Source organism: Pelodiscus sinensis, chromosome 10 (assembly GCF_049634645.1).
Source record: "Pelodiscus sinensis isolate JC-2024 chromosome 10, ASM4963464v1, whole genome shotgun sequence".
Taxonomy (NCBI): Eukaryota; Metazoa; Chordata; order Testudines; family Trionychidae; genus Pelodiscus; species Pelodiscus sinensis.
The window spans coordinates 49,635,457-49,651,841 of NC_134720.1; the positions used below are offsets into that span (position 1 = coordinate 49,635,457).

The 16,385-nt window shown below is 45.0% G+C and overlaps 1 protein-coding gene across 2 annotated transcripts in view; it reads right to left on the bottom strand.

Moving 5' to 3' along the window:
* The window catches only part of DIS3L2 (DIS3 like 3'-5' exoribonuclease 2), a 260,081-nt gene that overhangs the window by 78,501 nt on the left and 165,195 nt on the right, over nucleotides 1–16,385 (bottom strand). For both annotated transcript variants that reach the window (XM_075938150.1, XM_075938149.1), the window contains one exon: nucleotides 11,455–11,688. In XM_075938150.1, coding sequence (XP_075794265.1) covers nucleotides 11,455–11,688 — 234 coding nt within the window. The remainder of the gene's footprint in view (nucleotides 1–11,454; nucleotides 11,689–16,385) is intronic.

The following is a 16,385-nucleotide window of genomic DNA, read 5'->3' on the forward strand; positions in this document are numbered from 1 at the left end:
GCTTCCAGCATGACATAATATACCCCACTTTCTTAAGAGGCTCTGGGCCCATTTTAACACGTGCTTCATGTGATGAGAAGCTGTCCTGATCCAAAAATTCTTTCCCATTACAAATTCCGGGTTCCTGTTATCCCTCTCCCCCTCATCTGAGGAAGTGGGCTGTGCCCACGAAAGCCCGTGACACTATCTGTATTTTTGTCAGTCTTTAAAGGTGCCACAGGACCGTGTGTTGTTTTTTAAAGTTACAGACTAACATGGCTGCCCCTCTGAGACAGATCCAAAAAGACTGTTAAAGGGAACTTGGCATCCCAGTGTCACCCTGGCAGGCCCTGGTTAGAACCTTGCGAGGTGAAGGGCTCTCCCTTCAAAAGCATCAGTCAATCAAAATATATTAAAAAACACGAAGGGAACCCTCCCTGCCCTCCCCCCCGCAACGCATGCACCAGCCATAAGCATTGCTATTTAACACCATCTGATTCCAAGCCCAGGAGGGATCGTTATGATTATCTAGTCCAGGTGTTTCTCGATGACCCGGTGTGTGGACTGGCACCAGTCCTTCAGATTTCCCTGACACAGCTTAGGAAGGCAGCAAGCCAGTCCTTGGTACCAAAAAGACTGAAAAACCCTGACAGTCTGACCTCCAAACTCGATTTAACAAAGACGACTCCACCGTGACCCTCAGTAAACTGTTCCGATGGTTATTCTCTCTGTTAAACATTTAGATCTTATTTCCTGCCTGAATTTGTCTGGCTTCAGCTTCCAGCCGTGGGATCATATTCTGGTTTTCTCTGCTGTACTGAAGAGTCCATGATTAAATATGTGTTCCCCATGTACATACTTCTAGACCAGGGCTGGGCAATTTTTGAAGGGGGGGGGGGGCACTTCATAAATGTTTGAAGTGGCCATAGGTTGCCCTGGAAGAGGCGGGGCCTCAGGTGGAAGGGGTGGGACCTTTAAATAGCAGGAGTTGAAAGGGCTCCTCCCCGGCATCACGTGAATGGGGGACGGGAGCTGCAAGCCCTTTCAATTTCTACTATTTAAAGGGCTCGCTGCTAGCGCGTTGCCTGAGAGCTGGGGACGCACGAGCCCTTTCAACTGCTTCTATTTAAAGGGCTTGCACCTTCCCTGTGACTGCCATTTCCTGGCAGCCACGGGGAAGGTGCAAGCCCTTTAAATAGACTGAGTTGAAAGGGCTCGTGTGTCCTGGCTCCCAGCCAACCCGTTGGAGGGCGCGGCCAGGAACTGCTGCGTGGGCTGGATAAAAGAGCTAGGCGGGCCGGATCAGGCCCACTGACAAGTACTTCCCCACCCCTGTTCTAGACTGTAATCAATTCGCCCCTTAGCCTTCACCTTGTTAAGCTAAATAGTGATAAACTCAGAGCTCAATCTATCAGGCATGTTTTAAAATCATTCTCGTGGCTCTTCTTTGTACAATCTCCAATTTATCAACATCCTTCCTGAGATGTCAACTGGACACAGGAGTCCAGAAGCAGTCTCACCCTTTGCTAAATACACAAGTAAAATAACCTCCTACTTTTGGCTCCTCTGTTTATGTATCCCAGCATCACATTACAGACAGCTGCTATTACAGGGTCCCTGGGCTAGAACCCCAAGTATAGAGCAAGTCCGGGTCCCCCCAGCAACTCCCCATTTCAGGACTAGGAGACTGGCTTTGGTACAAGAGTTAGTCCTACCTTGTACCAACTGGAAGGGCCACAGAAACTATGAAGTTGGTTTCCCCGTTTTTCCCCATGCTGGCCAACGATGAGATTAGCTCAACAAACAACAGGCTGGGATCTACACTGAGGGCTGCTGTGAACCTCTGAGGCAAGTCATCCAGCTGAAAGTGCAGGACCCACTAGGGTTAAAGAGGAGCTTTGTTGCACTAAATTTACATTAGCCATATTAAAATGCACGTTGTTTGCTTGTGCCCAATGTCTGCAGTAATCCAGGTTATTCTGAACGGGGGACTTATCCTCTTTATTATTTACTCCTCTCCACGTTTCTGGGTCGTCTATAAACTTTATCAGTGATCATTTTGGTTTTTTCCAGGTCTCTGATAAAAATTGCAGCCTATAGGGCTGTCCTGCCCGCTTGCCTATAGTAGGGATGCGAACGATTAGTCGAATATCTGATAAGCAAATGCTCATCGGATAGTCGACAGGCTAGTCGACTCGTTGCTTCTCCCCCTCCCCATTACTGCCTCTGTCAGAAAGAGGCAGCAAGGGGGTGGGATGAAATTAATGGGTAACAGGTTTAAAACTAATAAAAGAAAGTTCTTCTTCACACAGCGTGTAGTCAACCTGCAATGACTATTCGATTAATCAGTTACTCAAAATTTAACGTCCCTAGGTTATAGGTAGATTTTCTTGCAGATTTTTTCTCTCTTATCCTTTTGGTTATATGTTTATTACAATAGGCTACAACAGATTTACATTAAAGTAGCTTGGCTGTAACACAAAGACTTGCAGGCCACCTTCTTTATGTTGAGTTAAGGCCAAGTTAGCTTATCTATGTCCGAGACCTTTCACCTAGATAACACAGGTGGCTTACATAAATCTGGGACCTTTCACCTAGGTAGCAATGTCAACGTATTCGGGACCTTTCACCTAGATAGACAGTGATAAGATAAAGCAACCCTTAATGGCATAGGGCAGGGGTGGCCAACCCATTAAACGAAGAGAGTCAAAACAGTGGCGGAAAAAATGCGAAGAGCCACACCAGCCAGAGAGAGAGAGAGAGGACACTGCCCCTTTAAAAACCATGGGTTAGGGTTTTTGGCCATATCAGGCTCCCGACACCATTCTGAATCAACACGCTAGACAACTCCCTTGCACCCGGTGAGCAAAGGGAGCTGGCGACCATTTGTAGGGGCAGCTTCGCGAGCCGCACTTTCAGGGGTGAAGAGCCGCATGTGGCTTGCGAGCCGTGGGTTGGCCCCCGCGGGCATTGAGGGCTTCCAAGTATCCCTGTAAACTTAGCAGGCACAGCACAACTTGGAAAACCCTGAAAAAACTGGGTAAGACCAGACCAAAATAATGAGGTAGAATAGAAAGAATAAATATGATACCTAAGCATGAAAGGGTTATGGTATAATGAACTGACACCTATGATAAGTTGAGATCAATGATATACTGACCTACAGGAAAAAGATACTTCACCATTTGTAAGGTGAGGAAATACAATCAAGGAGAAAAAAAAACCGTCCTCTACTGAATATGCATCAAACATAACGATGTGAGCGTAATATAGGATAAAAGTGGCATCCAAACCTAGGGGCAGTAGGCGATGTAGTCCTTGGGAGGTGCCAGGATGATGCCACTGGTGACAAAGGAAAGGGGATGAGGAGGAGGAAAGAAGATGATGGAGAACATGTCAGGTTGTTCTAGAAGGAATGGCGTCAGGATATGGATATGTACCTTCTCTAGCCATCCTGATAAGTCACAAACGCCCCAAGACTGTGTTAAATGTATTAATAAACTATAGTTGTAAATATTCAAGTGTTTCTATAGCATTCTGTGTTCAACTGTGCACATCAGGGCTCCCAACTATGGAATAATTAAACACTGATCCTGAGGCAAAAACCTGTCAACCCTCAAAGTGGTAACTGGAAATGCATACATCACCTAAATAATTAATCTAAAATCTAAAGATCTGGCAACAGAATGTTAAATAGAGTTAGGCCAAGAACTGGTCCCTGCAGGACTCCATAGGAAACACACTCATTTAATCATGATTCTTTGTATACAATTATAGTTTGAGACCTATCAGATAGTTAATGTGGTATGCATTTAAACTGGCTATGTATTGGTTTTGGTCAGTAAGTCATGTGGTATCGAGTCTAATGTTTTAAATCATAGAATACTAGAACTGGAAGGGACCTTGCGAGGTCATTGAGTCCAGTCCCCTGCCCTCATGGCAGGACCAAATACTGTCTAGACCATCCCTGATAGACATTTATCTAACCTACTCTTAAATATCTCCACAGATGGAGATTCCACAACTCCCTGGGCAATTTATTCCAGTGTTTGACTACCCTGACAGTTAGGAACTTTTTCCTCATGTCCAACCTCAACCTCCCTTGCTGCAGTTTAAGCCCATAGCTTCTTGTTCTATCCTCAGAGGCCAAGATGAACAAGTTTTCTCCCTCCTCCTTTAGAGCAGTCTAAGTACATTACATCAACACTCTTACCTTTATCAACCTGTCACAACCAAAAAGGGTATCCGGTTAGTTTGACAGCTGTATTGTCCATAAACTCATGTGGATTTGTATTAGTTACATTCCCATCTTTTAATTTTTTATTAACTGAATCCCCATCAGCCACTCTATTATCTTGCTAGCAATCAATTTTAGACTGACAGGCCTGTAATTACGCAGGTCATCTTGTTCACTCTTTATAACTGGCTCAACATGAGCTTTCTGCCAGTCTTCTGGGACTTCCCCAGTGCTCCAAGATGTACAGAAATCAACACGAATGGCAATGCACTGCTCCAACACCCTCCCTACTTTCAGACTGTAAGTTCCTCTGGGCAGTGGTGATGCCAACACACATTTGCCTGTTCAGGATCTTGCAACAATAACATTAGTGAAGGATTTTTTTTTACTTTGCTAACACACCTGCTGTAAACTCCCCTCCTATACTTAGAGGTTGTGAAAGTGCAATAACCCAGGGCAGATGCTCAGGGGCTTGGAAGCTCATTTAACTGAGGATTCAATGCTGGTAGAAAGGTTAAAATATCAAAAAAGGAATTCATCCAATTTCATCATAACTGCCTTGGGCATTATAATATAATGGACTGTGCACGGGCTCACACACAACACCTGCTTTTCAGACACACATGAAGGCAGAGGAGAAGATAATGGTGGAACTGTGCTATAAAATGATTAGAGAAAAGTCACAATCAGCACTTATTTCCTTTTCCCATACACCCCCTTAACTGGAGCCAGCCATGCACCTGTGTTTCTCTCTTACTTTGCTGTAATGCTCTCTTTAGCGAAGGATACCTTGACTAGGGATGTTAAAAAGCAGTTAATTAGGTCAAAAAATCGTAGTGGCTACACAGTAACATGCTGTGGACTCTTCAGGATAACGTTGAAACTGCAGAGCTTGCGCCTCAGCCAGCTCCCCGGGAGCAGGGCTGACAGCAAATGCACGGTGAGAACTGGCTCCCGGCCCCACTCCTGGGGAGCTGGCCCAGCTCTCAGCCCTGCTCCTGATACAGAGTCAGCAGTGCAGGATGGCAGCCAATTCCCCAGGAGTAGGGCTGGGCGCCAGCGTGTAACCGTTACAGTAACTGACAAGCTCAATGCGATTACATCGTTACATCACTAACCTTGACAATTTTCATTATAAGCCATTTGCAGGATCTTCTATCAGGGTCATTTAGCTTGTGTACTAGGGCTGAAATATAATGCAAATATTCTCACGTATCATCCTTGTTTCCCACAACTTTGAAATCTGCCCCCCAAGACCAACAGCTTAAATCATGAAAGAGATCAGACAAGGCACTTTGTTTCACACACCCCGTTCATTTCTCCATATGGTAGGTTTTGCTCCAGGTGTGAGAGTCAGGTGACTATCACGTAGCCTCAGCTGTGATCCAGACCACTCACGTCACAACTCCTCAACACCTTTCAATGACACACACTGGAATGGAGCTGTGCTGCATCAGCCAGCTGAAGAGTTTAGAAAATGGCTTCGAGTCAGTCTGCCATCTGTGTCCTTACTTCATGAGGCCCTCATGGCTTGGGTTAGTAGGACCACCGTGAGCAGAAGCCAACTCCCTATGACATGCCGCTGGTGGCTTTCTGAAGGGAGTATGAACACTCGGCCACAGCCTTGAGACAAATGACCTCTAGCACGTGCTTTGGGGACATTGCATCATTACGGAGCCACCTTTTGCTATGACCAGGGAGAGTAGCCAGCATGATTCTTGCATACACCTGGACAAATTCATCCTGAGGGTAACCAAAGCCAGAGATGAACTGGTATCATACAGCATGTCCTATGTGCCAAATGCCAGCTCCTTTCTGACCCAAGACACCAAATAGGGCAGAGCGCACTCTTTGCAAGGGACATGAGAGCCAGTCTGGCTCTGCTACCCACAGGATACCGCCTACCTGTCATTCTAGTTACTGGTAGTCATATACACCTCTCCCGGAGTACCCCCGCATTGAGACAACAGAGCAGTAGGATACCATGATCAGAACAGTGACTTAGTTTTCTTAAAAAAAAAAAAAAAACACAGACACACACACACACCCCGATCCCTGCACTGGTAAGCTGTCTAGCCATATCATTTTTTAAAATGATATCTAAGGCAAGAGAACCAGAGTCCCTGCTGCATTTGTGGGGAAAGCACATGCAAGTATAATTAACTCATCTCAGAAATATTTACAGTCCTTTCCTGCCCCAGCAAAGCAACAAGTCAAGCAACAGAGGAAGAAGACCCTAAGTTCAATGATAATAGACACATTTTATAGACCTACCCATCTACAGAAGAGCCACCTTCACTGGGGCAGAAGTCACATGCTATGTCCACAAAAGGAACAGAATTCCACAGCTCACGTCAGACAGGTATCAGAAGCAGGGATGTAAAATCACAGTTAATCAGTTAACTGGGTTAACCGGTAGGTTAGCCTAACGGTTAACTGGCTGAGTGGGATCCGGGTTGGGGACTGCTCCAGTGTGCAGGGCGCCTGCCTCCAGCCTTGTGCTGGGGTTGGGGTTGCAGCTGCCGCCTGCTCCCCACAGATAGGGGCTGCTCCAGATAAGAACAGCACTGTTCGTGGTGGGTCCCCTGAAAGGCTGGAGCATCCCTCTGCCTACGACAGGTGGGGAGCTACTTATCCTCCACCAGTTACCAACTAACCAGAATTGGTAAGTGTGACGGCGCGTTGGGGGTTCCCCGTCTCCTGCACCCCGAAATGGCACAAACAGACTGCACCAGCCGGTGGAATAGAGGAAGTTTATTGCCTCTCCAGGATACAGCATAGCACAGATGTAGTCTGGTCACAGAACTGGGCTAGGATGCCTCAGGCCCCCTTGAGTTGGGGGGAGACTGGGCCCCTAAACTCCAGCTCCTCTCCCTAGGCTCTCCTCCATGCTCTCCCACAGTAACAACTAAATTCCCTTGCAGCCCTGCCCCCCAGTCCAGGGCAGCATTCACCTTCCTTTGTTCCTCTCCATGGGGGGTGTCTGGCCACTGGTTCGACAAGTTTGGCCTTACCTCTGCCTAGCGAGGTTTTCCCTGCTGGGTCTTGCTCCAGACAGCAGAGGTCACCACAGCCCAGCAAGTACCCCCACTACGTCACAGTAAGCAACACCCATTTAGGGTGGTGCCTTCTGGCTAACCTTCCGCATCCCTAATCAGACGAGAAATATGACAAAGTGGTTTTCTATCATTTGTTCCAAGAGTCATTTATATAGAGGAAGATTTTAATGAAGATGTTGATTAGTCTCTAGCTCTCAGGAGATCCACTTACAAAGCATAAGCAGGAGTCATCATCTCAAAACATGGATTTCTGTCTGCCTGTTGGAAACATTCTTATGAATTGCAGTTCACATACCAGACTATGCCAAAGACCTTCTACCCTTTACACACGTGTACCTGCTCATTTTCTGTGTGGATGACCCATGGAGTCAGCTTCTCAATGCTGCCCACAATATTAACACTGATTTTCAGACAGATGAACCACCAGAAGACCAAAGTTTGACAACTTCAAAAATGACACATTTTGTGCATTTACCAAATACCGTAGAGCTCTGACAATCTCTTGGTGAAGAGCCCTATGTTTTCAAAATCATACGTCACCTAACCCCAGCTGATTCTCCTCCCTCACTTCTCAGTACTTTACTGTTATTAATCCTGCTTCACGAGTCCCATCTTCTTAGTTAAATGAAGGGGCTACCAAAGTGATCCACTGTGATGCAGAAGTACAGGTGCAGAAACGTTGTCTTTAAATTCATCAACTTCTTTCAAAAACAACTAAGAGTCCTGGGCTGACGCAAACCTCATTGCACACCTGATAAACCAGTGGCAAAGCTCCTTCCTAAGTGTGCAGCTTGCGATCACAAACGGAATTTAGTCAAGCCCATAATTCAGTTCTCAAGTAATAGTATCTTCCCCATTTTTCCTCCCTTTTTGCTTCCCCAACACAAACCCAGCATCTGTTGCTCAAAGACAAGAGAGAAACTGCTTTGCAGTGAGCGTACCTAAGTGTTGATGTTGGCAGGGATCTTTTCCCAAGTGTGGGGGGCAGCATGGCGGTGGCTGTTTGAAAATTAAACAATTGGGCAATGAAGCCTGACAGCATGGGCTGACAGGAGGCCGGAGCTGACTTTTCAATACTGTCTGGAGTTTATATTGTGGGGAGAAAATACTCAGGAGCCCCTTGAGTCAACTACATTTTTGGTAGGGAAATAAATATTAAGTTTCAACATCCCTTTGAGATAGCTACATGCTATTCCCATTTTACAGACGAGTAAACTGAGAGATGTGAAAACAGGATACCAATGAGTCCAATTTACGACTAGAAAATCCAGTTAAAAAGGGAATCTGACAGTGTCCAGTCAGTACCACTGACCAGAGATCCAATGTCTGGTGGGTTGGTGCTGGGTCATCATCTGCACTAGTTCCTACTCAGCTGGGGCCACCTCCTACCTCACCCCAGATCTGCAGGTGAGTCCTTCTCAACCCAGGTGTGGGAGAGAGGGAAAAGAGATGAGCAATGATGTGAGGCGGAGAAAAGGAGCAAATGGGAGTGGAGCCTTGGGGAGAGGAGGCTGGGCAGAGGTGGGTCCTTGGGGGAGAAGACAGGATTTTGGGGGTGAAGAGGCGGGGAGAGGGTTCCAGCACTCCTGCTGGGGTGTGCAGTTTTTAAGCATTATAAAACTGTTACCCCACAATGAAGTTCAGATTCACGGTTCCCTGACTAGGCAAGAGACCACAATGTCTCCTCATAATGTTAACAGGGATTATGACAGCACCTCACAATGATAAATGTCATTAGAGGAACTGGGAAAGGATCACTGAGTCCTAAGCTTTACTCAACATAAGGCAGAACCCATACAGAAAGAGGGCTGAAAAATCTCTTGGAACAAAGAGAGCAAAAGTATTCTGTCTTCTTATACCCCCTGGCAATACAACCCGGGCTTTCTTGGTATATACCCTCCCCACTCTCTCATGCTGTGTGATGATTGTTTCGTTTACTCTGATCATTAATTGCTCTTGGTTTCCTCTGTTGTAGTTTGTCTCCCATTGTTCAGGATTTACATTACTCACCAGGAAATCAGTGAGAGGTCCTGTGATTAGAAAGGTATGCTTCCTTGTAGGGCCCACCCTTGCTTGCTTGCTCAGGTACAGAAAACAGACCTTCAATACAACTACGCCAATATAGCAAAAGGTAATCATGTGAACAGAAGTAGAGGGACTGTAATTTGATTATATTAAAAGCTACAAGAATTCACTTTGTCCTGCACAATATACACAATGCACACACACCCCCCCCCCCTTCATATTCACCTTCACAAGCTACGGCAATATATTTCTGCACAGGTTTGGATTTTGTGTTTCAATTGTGAAAGTCGAGTTCATCCCCCCCAGAGGCGAACACTGGCATATAAAGGGCAGGTGTAGGGTGAACTAGGGATGTTAAAATGTGTTTAAGTAAATGTGTAACTGCTGAAGATTTCGGCTGTTACATGGTTACATACAGGGCAGCTGTTGACTCCCCAGGAGCCAGGGTCTTCCCCCACCCACCCTGTGATGCTGCCTCTTCTACAGCAAAACCAGCATTTAAGCCAGCTCCCTGTATGTACCGGGAACCTCTGCATAACTAGGTTACACTTTCACATCCCTACTGCAAACTACTTCTTGGCTAAATACATCTCTCTTACTGCCCAATACCTTGCTATGTCCCCGCTGTGGGGAAGACAGAGATTCTCTGGAGCAGAGGATGCCACTCTGAGAAAATCATGTTGTTAGGGGATATAAATGTCCACTAGGCACTAGGATTAGGCCAAAATAATTCTCTCCTGTCTTCTAAAGCAGGATGGCATCCCACCTCTCCAGCAGTGGCAGTGTAATGCTGGAGCTTCTTAACTGGATTCTGGTTATAGTTCTGAACCAAGCCGGATGCCACTAATCTTTCACGGGGTTACCGCTGGACACGATCTCTTTCCCCTGCTTAAACCCTTCTACTGACAAAGTGAGAAAGCTGCGTTAGCAGTCGCACTGTCATAAAACCAGCCGCTTATACACACGGCCCCCATCAATTCAACATTGCAAGAACAAATTTGTGTAACCCAACTAGGTTCTCTCGGGGCAGCCAGAGCGAGCAGTAACTGTAGATCTTTTCCACTGCTAATATCTAGTAGGTTATCTAGTTCATCCCCCTTCCAATGCAGGATTGCTCTGTCCAGTATGTTTTCTGGTGGTCAGAGGATAAGAAATGAACCAAACAAAACCTCACTTTTATCTACTGAATGACAAGCCTCAAATGTTTAAGCCCGTGTTCCAAAAGAGAAGGTTAAAAATGAACTTTCCATGCGAGGCAGTTCAGGGTGGGGATGGAGATTATTTTCCAGACAACATTTCTAGTTTCATTTTAATGATATAAGACAATAGAGCTTTCATTTAGATTAAGGAACTTTGTCTGCCAGCCTGCCACAACCTCCTGCAGTCTCTACAGCTGTTGAACAACAATGTCAAAAGGAGCTCTTAGCTGGAGTCCAAAATACCTATTTCTACTTACAAAATAGAAAATACACGTAACACTACTGATACGGCCCCACTTACATGGCCACAGATAAGAAACCACGTCATTTACGTCTCTCTTATTGAAACACTTCCACTGGATACACAATTAAACTGTATTAGATAACATTTTAATTCTTTTCCCTGCCCTGAGAGCTGATATGAATGCTGCTGGAAAATACGATTATTCCAACTACAATATGTAACAGGAAATGATGCTTTGGAGATGAACCTTTTTGTGGCGAAAGGTGGGCTTTGTGCACCTACATGCCTGGCTATGGCTATTACAGCATCATTATTCATTTCCATTCGTAAGATTTGTATTCATGGCTCTAGGAGCCAGGAGAGCCAGTGAAGAACTCTGCAGGAGCGATTGCTCTTCTCTTATCTTTTTTGTCTAGTAGATTTCAACCCAACCATTTTCTTTTGACTTCCCGTGTTATTAGGTGTCCTGAATCTGCCCAACTTAGTGAAACTATATTTAAAAAAAACCCAAAAACCAAAACCAAAAACCCTTTTCCACAAAATCCTACATTTTTATTCAACTCTGATTTTCCCTTTGGAGTCTGTAAACCAATCAAGAGACCAAAGGAGGCTAGCTTGGGTTTGCTCAGGCAAGGGCTAGGGGTAAACAGGAGGGCTGAATAGACCCGAGACATTGTGAAACACCCTATTCCAGACGCCAAGCTTACTGACCTGGTCTAAACGAAGAGCACCATCAACGAAGCGCTGCTTGCGCAGATGTGTGGCGATTCGATGGAGGTTCAGGACAGCTTGGTGAATTTCGTCGATGGGGTGTTGGGGAGAAATGGGAGGCAGCTCCTCTGTCTCAAAAACCTTCCTAGGATTTTCAATCATGCTCTGTGCATGGTCATAGCTCAGCTGCACGCAGGAGCAGATAACTGTTCGCCCGAACCATTCATCAAGGATCTGTAAAATCAGAAAATGTAAATAAAGTCATTAGCTACAAGAGGAGGATCCTGCCACCCATCATAGCAGATTATACTTTTTTACATAAGAACATTAGAACAGCCAGACTGGGTCAGACCAAAGGTCTATCTAGTCCAGTGTCATGTCTGCCAACGGTGGCCAATGCCACATGCCCCAGAGGGAGTGAATGGAACTTAATAAACATCAAGTGGTCCCTCTCCTGTCACCCATTTCCAGACTCTGACAGAGGCTAGGGAAACCACCCCTGCCCATCCTGACTAATAGCCACTGATGGACCTAACCTCCATAAATTTATCTAGTTCTTTTTTAAACCCTGTTAAACTCCTGGTCTTCACCACATCCTCTGGCAAGGAGTTCCACAGGTTGACTGGGCGCTGAGTGAAGAAAAACTTCCTTTTGTTTGTTTTAAACCTGCTGCCTATTAATTTCATTTGGTGACCCCTAGTTCTTATATTGTGGGAATTAGTAAATAACTTTTCCTTATTCGCTTTTTCCACACTAGTCATGATTTTATAGATCTCTATCATATCCCCCCCCCCGCCTTAGTGTTCTCTTTTCTAAGCTGAAAAGTCCCACTCTTTTTAATCTCTTTTCATATGGCACCTGTTCCAATCACCTAATCATTTTTGTTGCCCTTTTCTGAACCTTTTCCAATGCCAATATATCCTTTTCAAAATTAGACAACCACATCTGTACACAGTATTCAAGATGTGGGCAAACCGTGGTTTTATATAGAGGCAATAAGATATCTGTATTATTCTCTATCCCTTTTTTAATGATTACTAACATTGTTTGCTTTTTTTTTTTTTTTTTTTTTTTGAAGGGAGGAGGGGGGGACTGCTGCTGCACATTGAGTGGATGTTTTCAGAGGACTATCCACAATGGCTCCATGATCTCTGTCTTGAGTAGTTGTTGCTACATTAGTCCCCATCATATTGTATACAGAGTTGGGATAATTTTTTCCAATGCTTATTACTTTGCATTTATCAAGATTAAATTTCATTTGCCATTTTGTTGCCCAATCTCTTAGTTTGGTGAGATCTTTTCGAAGCTCTTCACAGTCTGCTTTGGTCTTAGCTCTCCTGAGCAGTCCCTCATGTTAAAAATAAAAAGATCCAACTAAACTGAGAAGGGGCTTGTGTGCAGATTGGTAGGAAGAACCATGAATAGGCACCTCAACAGTGCTCAGGTGACAGTCTAATTGGAAACCTACTAGATGCTGGAGGGTCAAATATGCAGCAGTTTGCAGTCACCCTTTATTACAGGGGTGTGGTCGACAGAGAACGAAAACTGTGCCCTGAGATTCATAGTTAGGCTTGGATCAAGACTGGGGACTGCCTGCAGAGACCTCCATGTCAGACATATGTTTGTAGGCTACATGGGCTGTGCTTTGGACCCTGCTGGTCCAGACCTACCAAACTCTATCCCGCATTTCAATGGGTCTTAAACCCATTACTCAGGCCAGGGTGCAGCCCAAAGAATCGCAAGGAATAATCCGCAAGTTTCCACAATCTTTCTGATCCAAGAAATGTTGCCAGCAAGCGCATATGAAATTAATTTTAAAAAAATGCATACAGAAACCACCCATATTTTTAAACTATTTAATAAAAGGTCTATGTGGAATTTAATCTTCAGCTATTCGTTAGGGCAAAAAGGAAGAGAGCCATATTTTCAGATGAGGCAAGACACCAGCGTTGCAGAGCTGCTGATAGTGGAGACAGAGCATGAAGGGGCAAGAGGGAGCCTGTTCTCGGACAGGGAATCAGGCTCATCAAAGGGGGGCGGGCCAATGAGAAGTCTGGAGAAGGCGGCTGAGGGTAAAATGAAGTAGAAGTGCTTAGGGGAAGGGGGGAACATTTTAACTCTCGCCTGAGCAGCAATCTGACATCCTCAGTCAGAGAAATGGGACCATCCCAGTAGGAAGTAATTTCAGCAAGTGGGCAGGCTTCCAAGGAGGAAGGCAGTAAACTCTCAGTAAAGCAATGCGCACCAGGGCATTGCTGAAGGAGGAGGGGAAGATTTGCCATTGATGGTGCTGATTCACTCCCCATGAGAGGCACGCTGTTCACCTGCTTACCAGGCCACCATGCGCACATGCTGCATAACTCCACAGGCGGGGGAACTGCGTAGTAGCAGGCATCTAAGTCTATTTCCTATTAAATGAGGTTGCGTCACGAACTCTGGGACACATTCTTTTAAGCCTTCACAACCAGAGATTTAACGTTCTTGGAAGTGTAGCTGATGATGCAGAGGCAAATGTGTGTATATAAGATATATGCAGGTTAGAGAAATTATTATAATTAACAGAACGTAAGAAATTAGATGTCCTCCTATTCGAAAAGTTATTCTGTCTGAGTTCTGCCTCACTGCATTCTGTTCAGTTTAACACTTGTCTGAGTTGAAAGGTGCTTCTTTTACTTGGTCATTGACACACAGTGAAATCTGCTGTTTCTAGTAGGCCTCCTTCGCCATCTATAGACTTACTACGGTTTGGTAATACTGAACCCAGGAATTTGAATTCCAAGACTTGGTGCTCTTATGCAAAACACATTAGGGCTATTACAGAAGTTCCCAACCCTTTTGGGGTGTCATATTATTAATACAAGAAACTTCATTCTTCTGTCACTGTCTGAGAAATCAGGAATGAAATCCTATAGAAAATGCTGGTCTCTTCCCTCTTGGATGGATAGTAATGAATACTCAAAAAAGTCTATATTTCAGGGCTTTAAAAAGCTCTAAAAGTAAATTAGTTCAGGTTTTCATTGTCATACACATTATTTCATTTCACTGTTTCTAAAGTCTGTTCTTTAATGGCAGACAACGTCAGGCACTTTGGGAGAAAAGTTTGTTTTGTTTTGTTTTTTAATAGATGCAAAGACACTTTACACATTCCCTTCTGTTTGTAGGGTGTTTTATTTTCTCTAATGGTCTTTTTAAGGACCAAAACCCTCCCTATCCAAAGACACGGCGACTTCCTATAGGGTTACTAAGATGCTGCATTATCTCTTTAAACTCTATGCCATGGGCAAAAGGCAAGAAGGTTAATGAAAAATACAAAACCAATTAGCAGGTTAATGAAAAATAAATAATTCACATTTTAATCAGGCAAACCAAGGGGTTTCTCGTGGACCTGGAAAGATTTTGCTCCAAGTAATGAAACAAGTGGTGGCAATGGCAAGTTTGTTTCAAGCTTGCTTTGTCAGGCAAGTTTTGCTTTAAAGAAGAGAATAAATGCAATCAACTACAGTAATAATTGTATTTAGTTCCAGGATAAGATGCATCCTATAACTCGTTATTATGTGTATCACCATAACACCTAGCAGCCCCGGTAATGAATCAAGACACCGCTGTGCTAGGTGCTGTACAAAACCACAAAGATGGTCCTGCCCCGAGGAGCTTACAATTGAAGTATAGCCCAAGAGACAACAGCTGGATACAGACAGATGGAGGAACACAAGAAATAAAACAGATGATAAGCAGGAGGCACAATTATATCCGGCTATGCCTGCACATCTAGATGTTTATCAGTACAGGTTGTACCTCCCTTAAGCGGGAATCCCTGGTCCGGCACGACCATGGATATTCCTGGACCATGAAATCCAGGAACAGGGAGCTCTGGCGGAGGGGCAGGAGCACGATAGGAGGGACGGGAGACTCATCCAGAAGCCCGGTGTTGCAGGAGGGGAGGAGGGCACAGCATGGCGGGGAGTTCTAGCTCCAGCCTCAGTCAGGCAGCCACGGAGCCTGAGCCCCAGCTGGGGCTATGGCGTCCCGGCTGCAGAGCCAAGTGGCTTCAGAGCTGCCGATGGCAGCTAGAAAGCCCCAAGGGGCCAGGGCAGCAGCGCGGCCAGGCTGGAGCCCTCGTCTGGTGGGAGTTGGGCAGCATGCCATGAGGAGAGGGACCTCCCTGGTCTGGCAAATCCCCTCGTTCGGGACAGGTCAGGTCCCTAGTGTGCCAGACAAGGGAGGTTCAACCTGTACATGAATGAAGGATTCAATACGAGCAGTCAAGGGCAAAACTACACAAATCTGCTAGTTTGGCAAATTTTACAGAAGTCAGGAATTTCCTTCAGATCTCAAAACCCATGGCAAATTTTATCACAGAAAGCATTAGATATCCTAGACTCAGGTAATTCTGAAAATACTGATTCAGGATAAGAAGCCCAGTGGCAATTCATCCAGAAGGAAAGTTTCTATGCCATAACTGAATTCCCCTCCCTTTTTATGACTGAGGAAATTTGATTGAAAGTGGGGGCTTGATTTTTAGAGGTTCATTTGTTCATGTAGCTCAGTCCCCCATCTGAAAACAATTCCACATGGTAATGAAATTGTGACATCATAGCTCCTGGCTGTTGAAGTAACCACAGTACGGTACCAGTAGGGCCGGAGTGAGCAGCAGGAGAGGGAAGAACAGATAAGCTCTTAAGTAGAGATCCCATTTCAGACAGATGTCAGAACACAGAATGTGTCACCAAATGGTTAGGGAAAGTACAGGGAACTATAACAAATGAGGCATATAAACAGGTAGGTTCCAAATGATGTTTGGATAATGGTTTACCTTGGGAACAACTGCCTCATGAATGACATTATTATACCATATTGCACAACTACTCGCTCCTGATCTTGATTGTTTATAGAAGATTTCTCTGCAAACTTTTCTGCCATTTTTCTCTGAA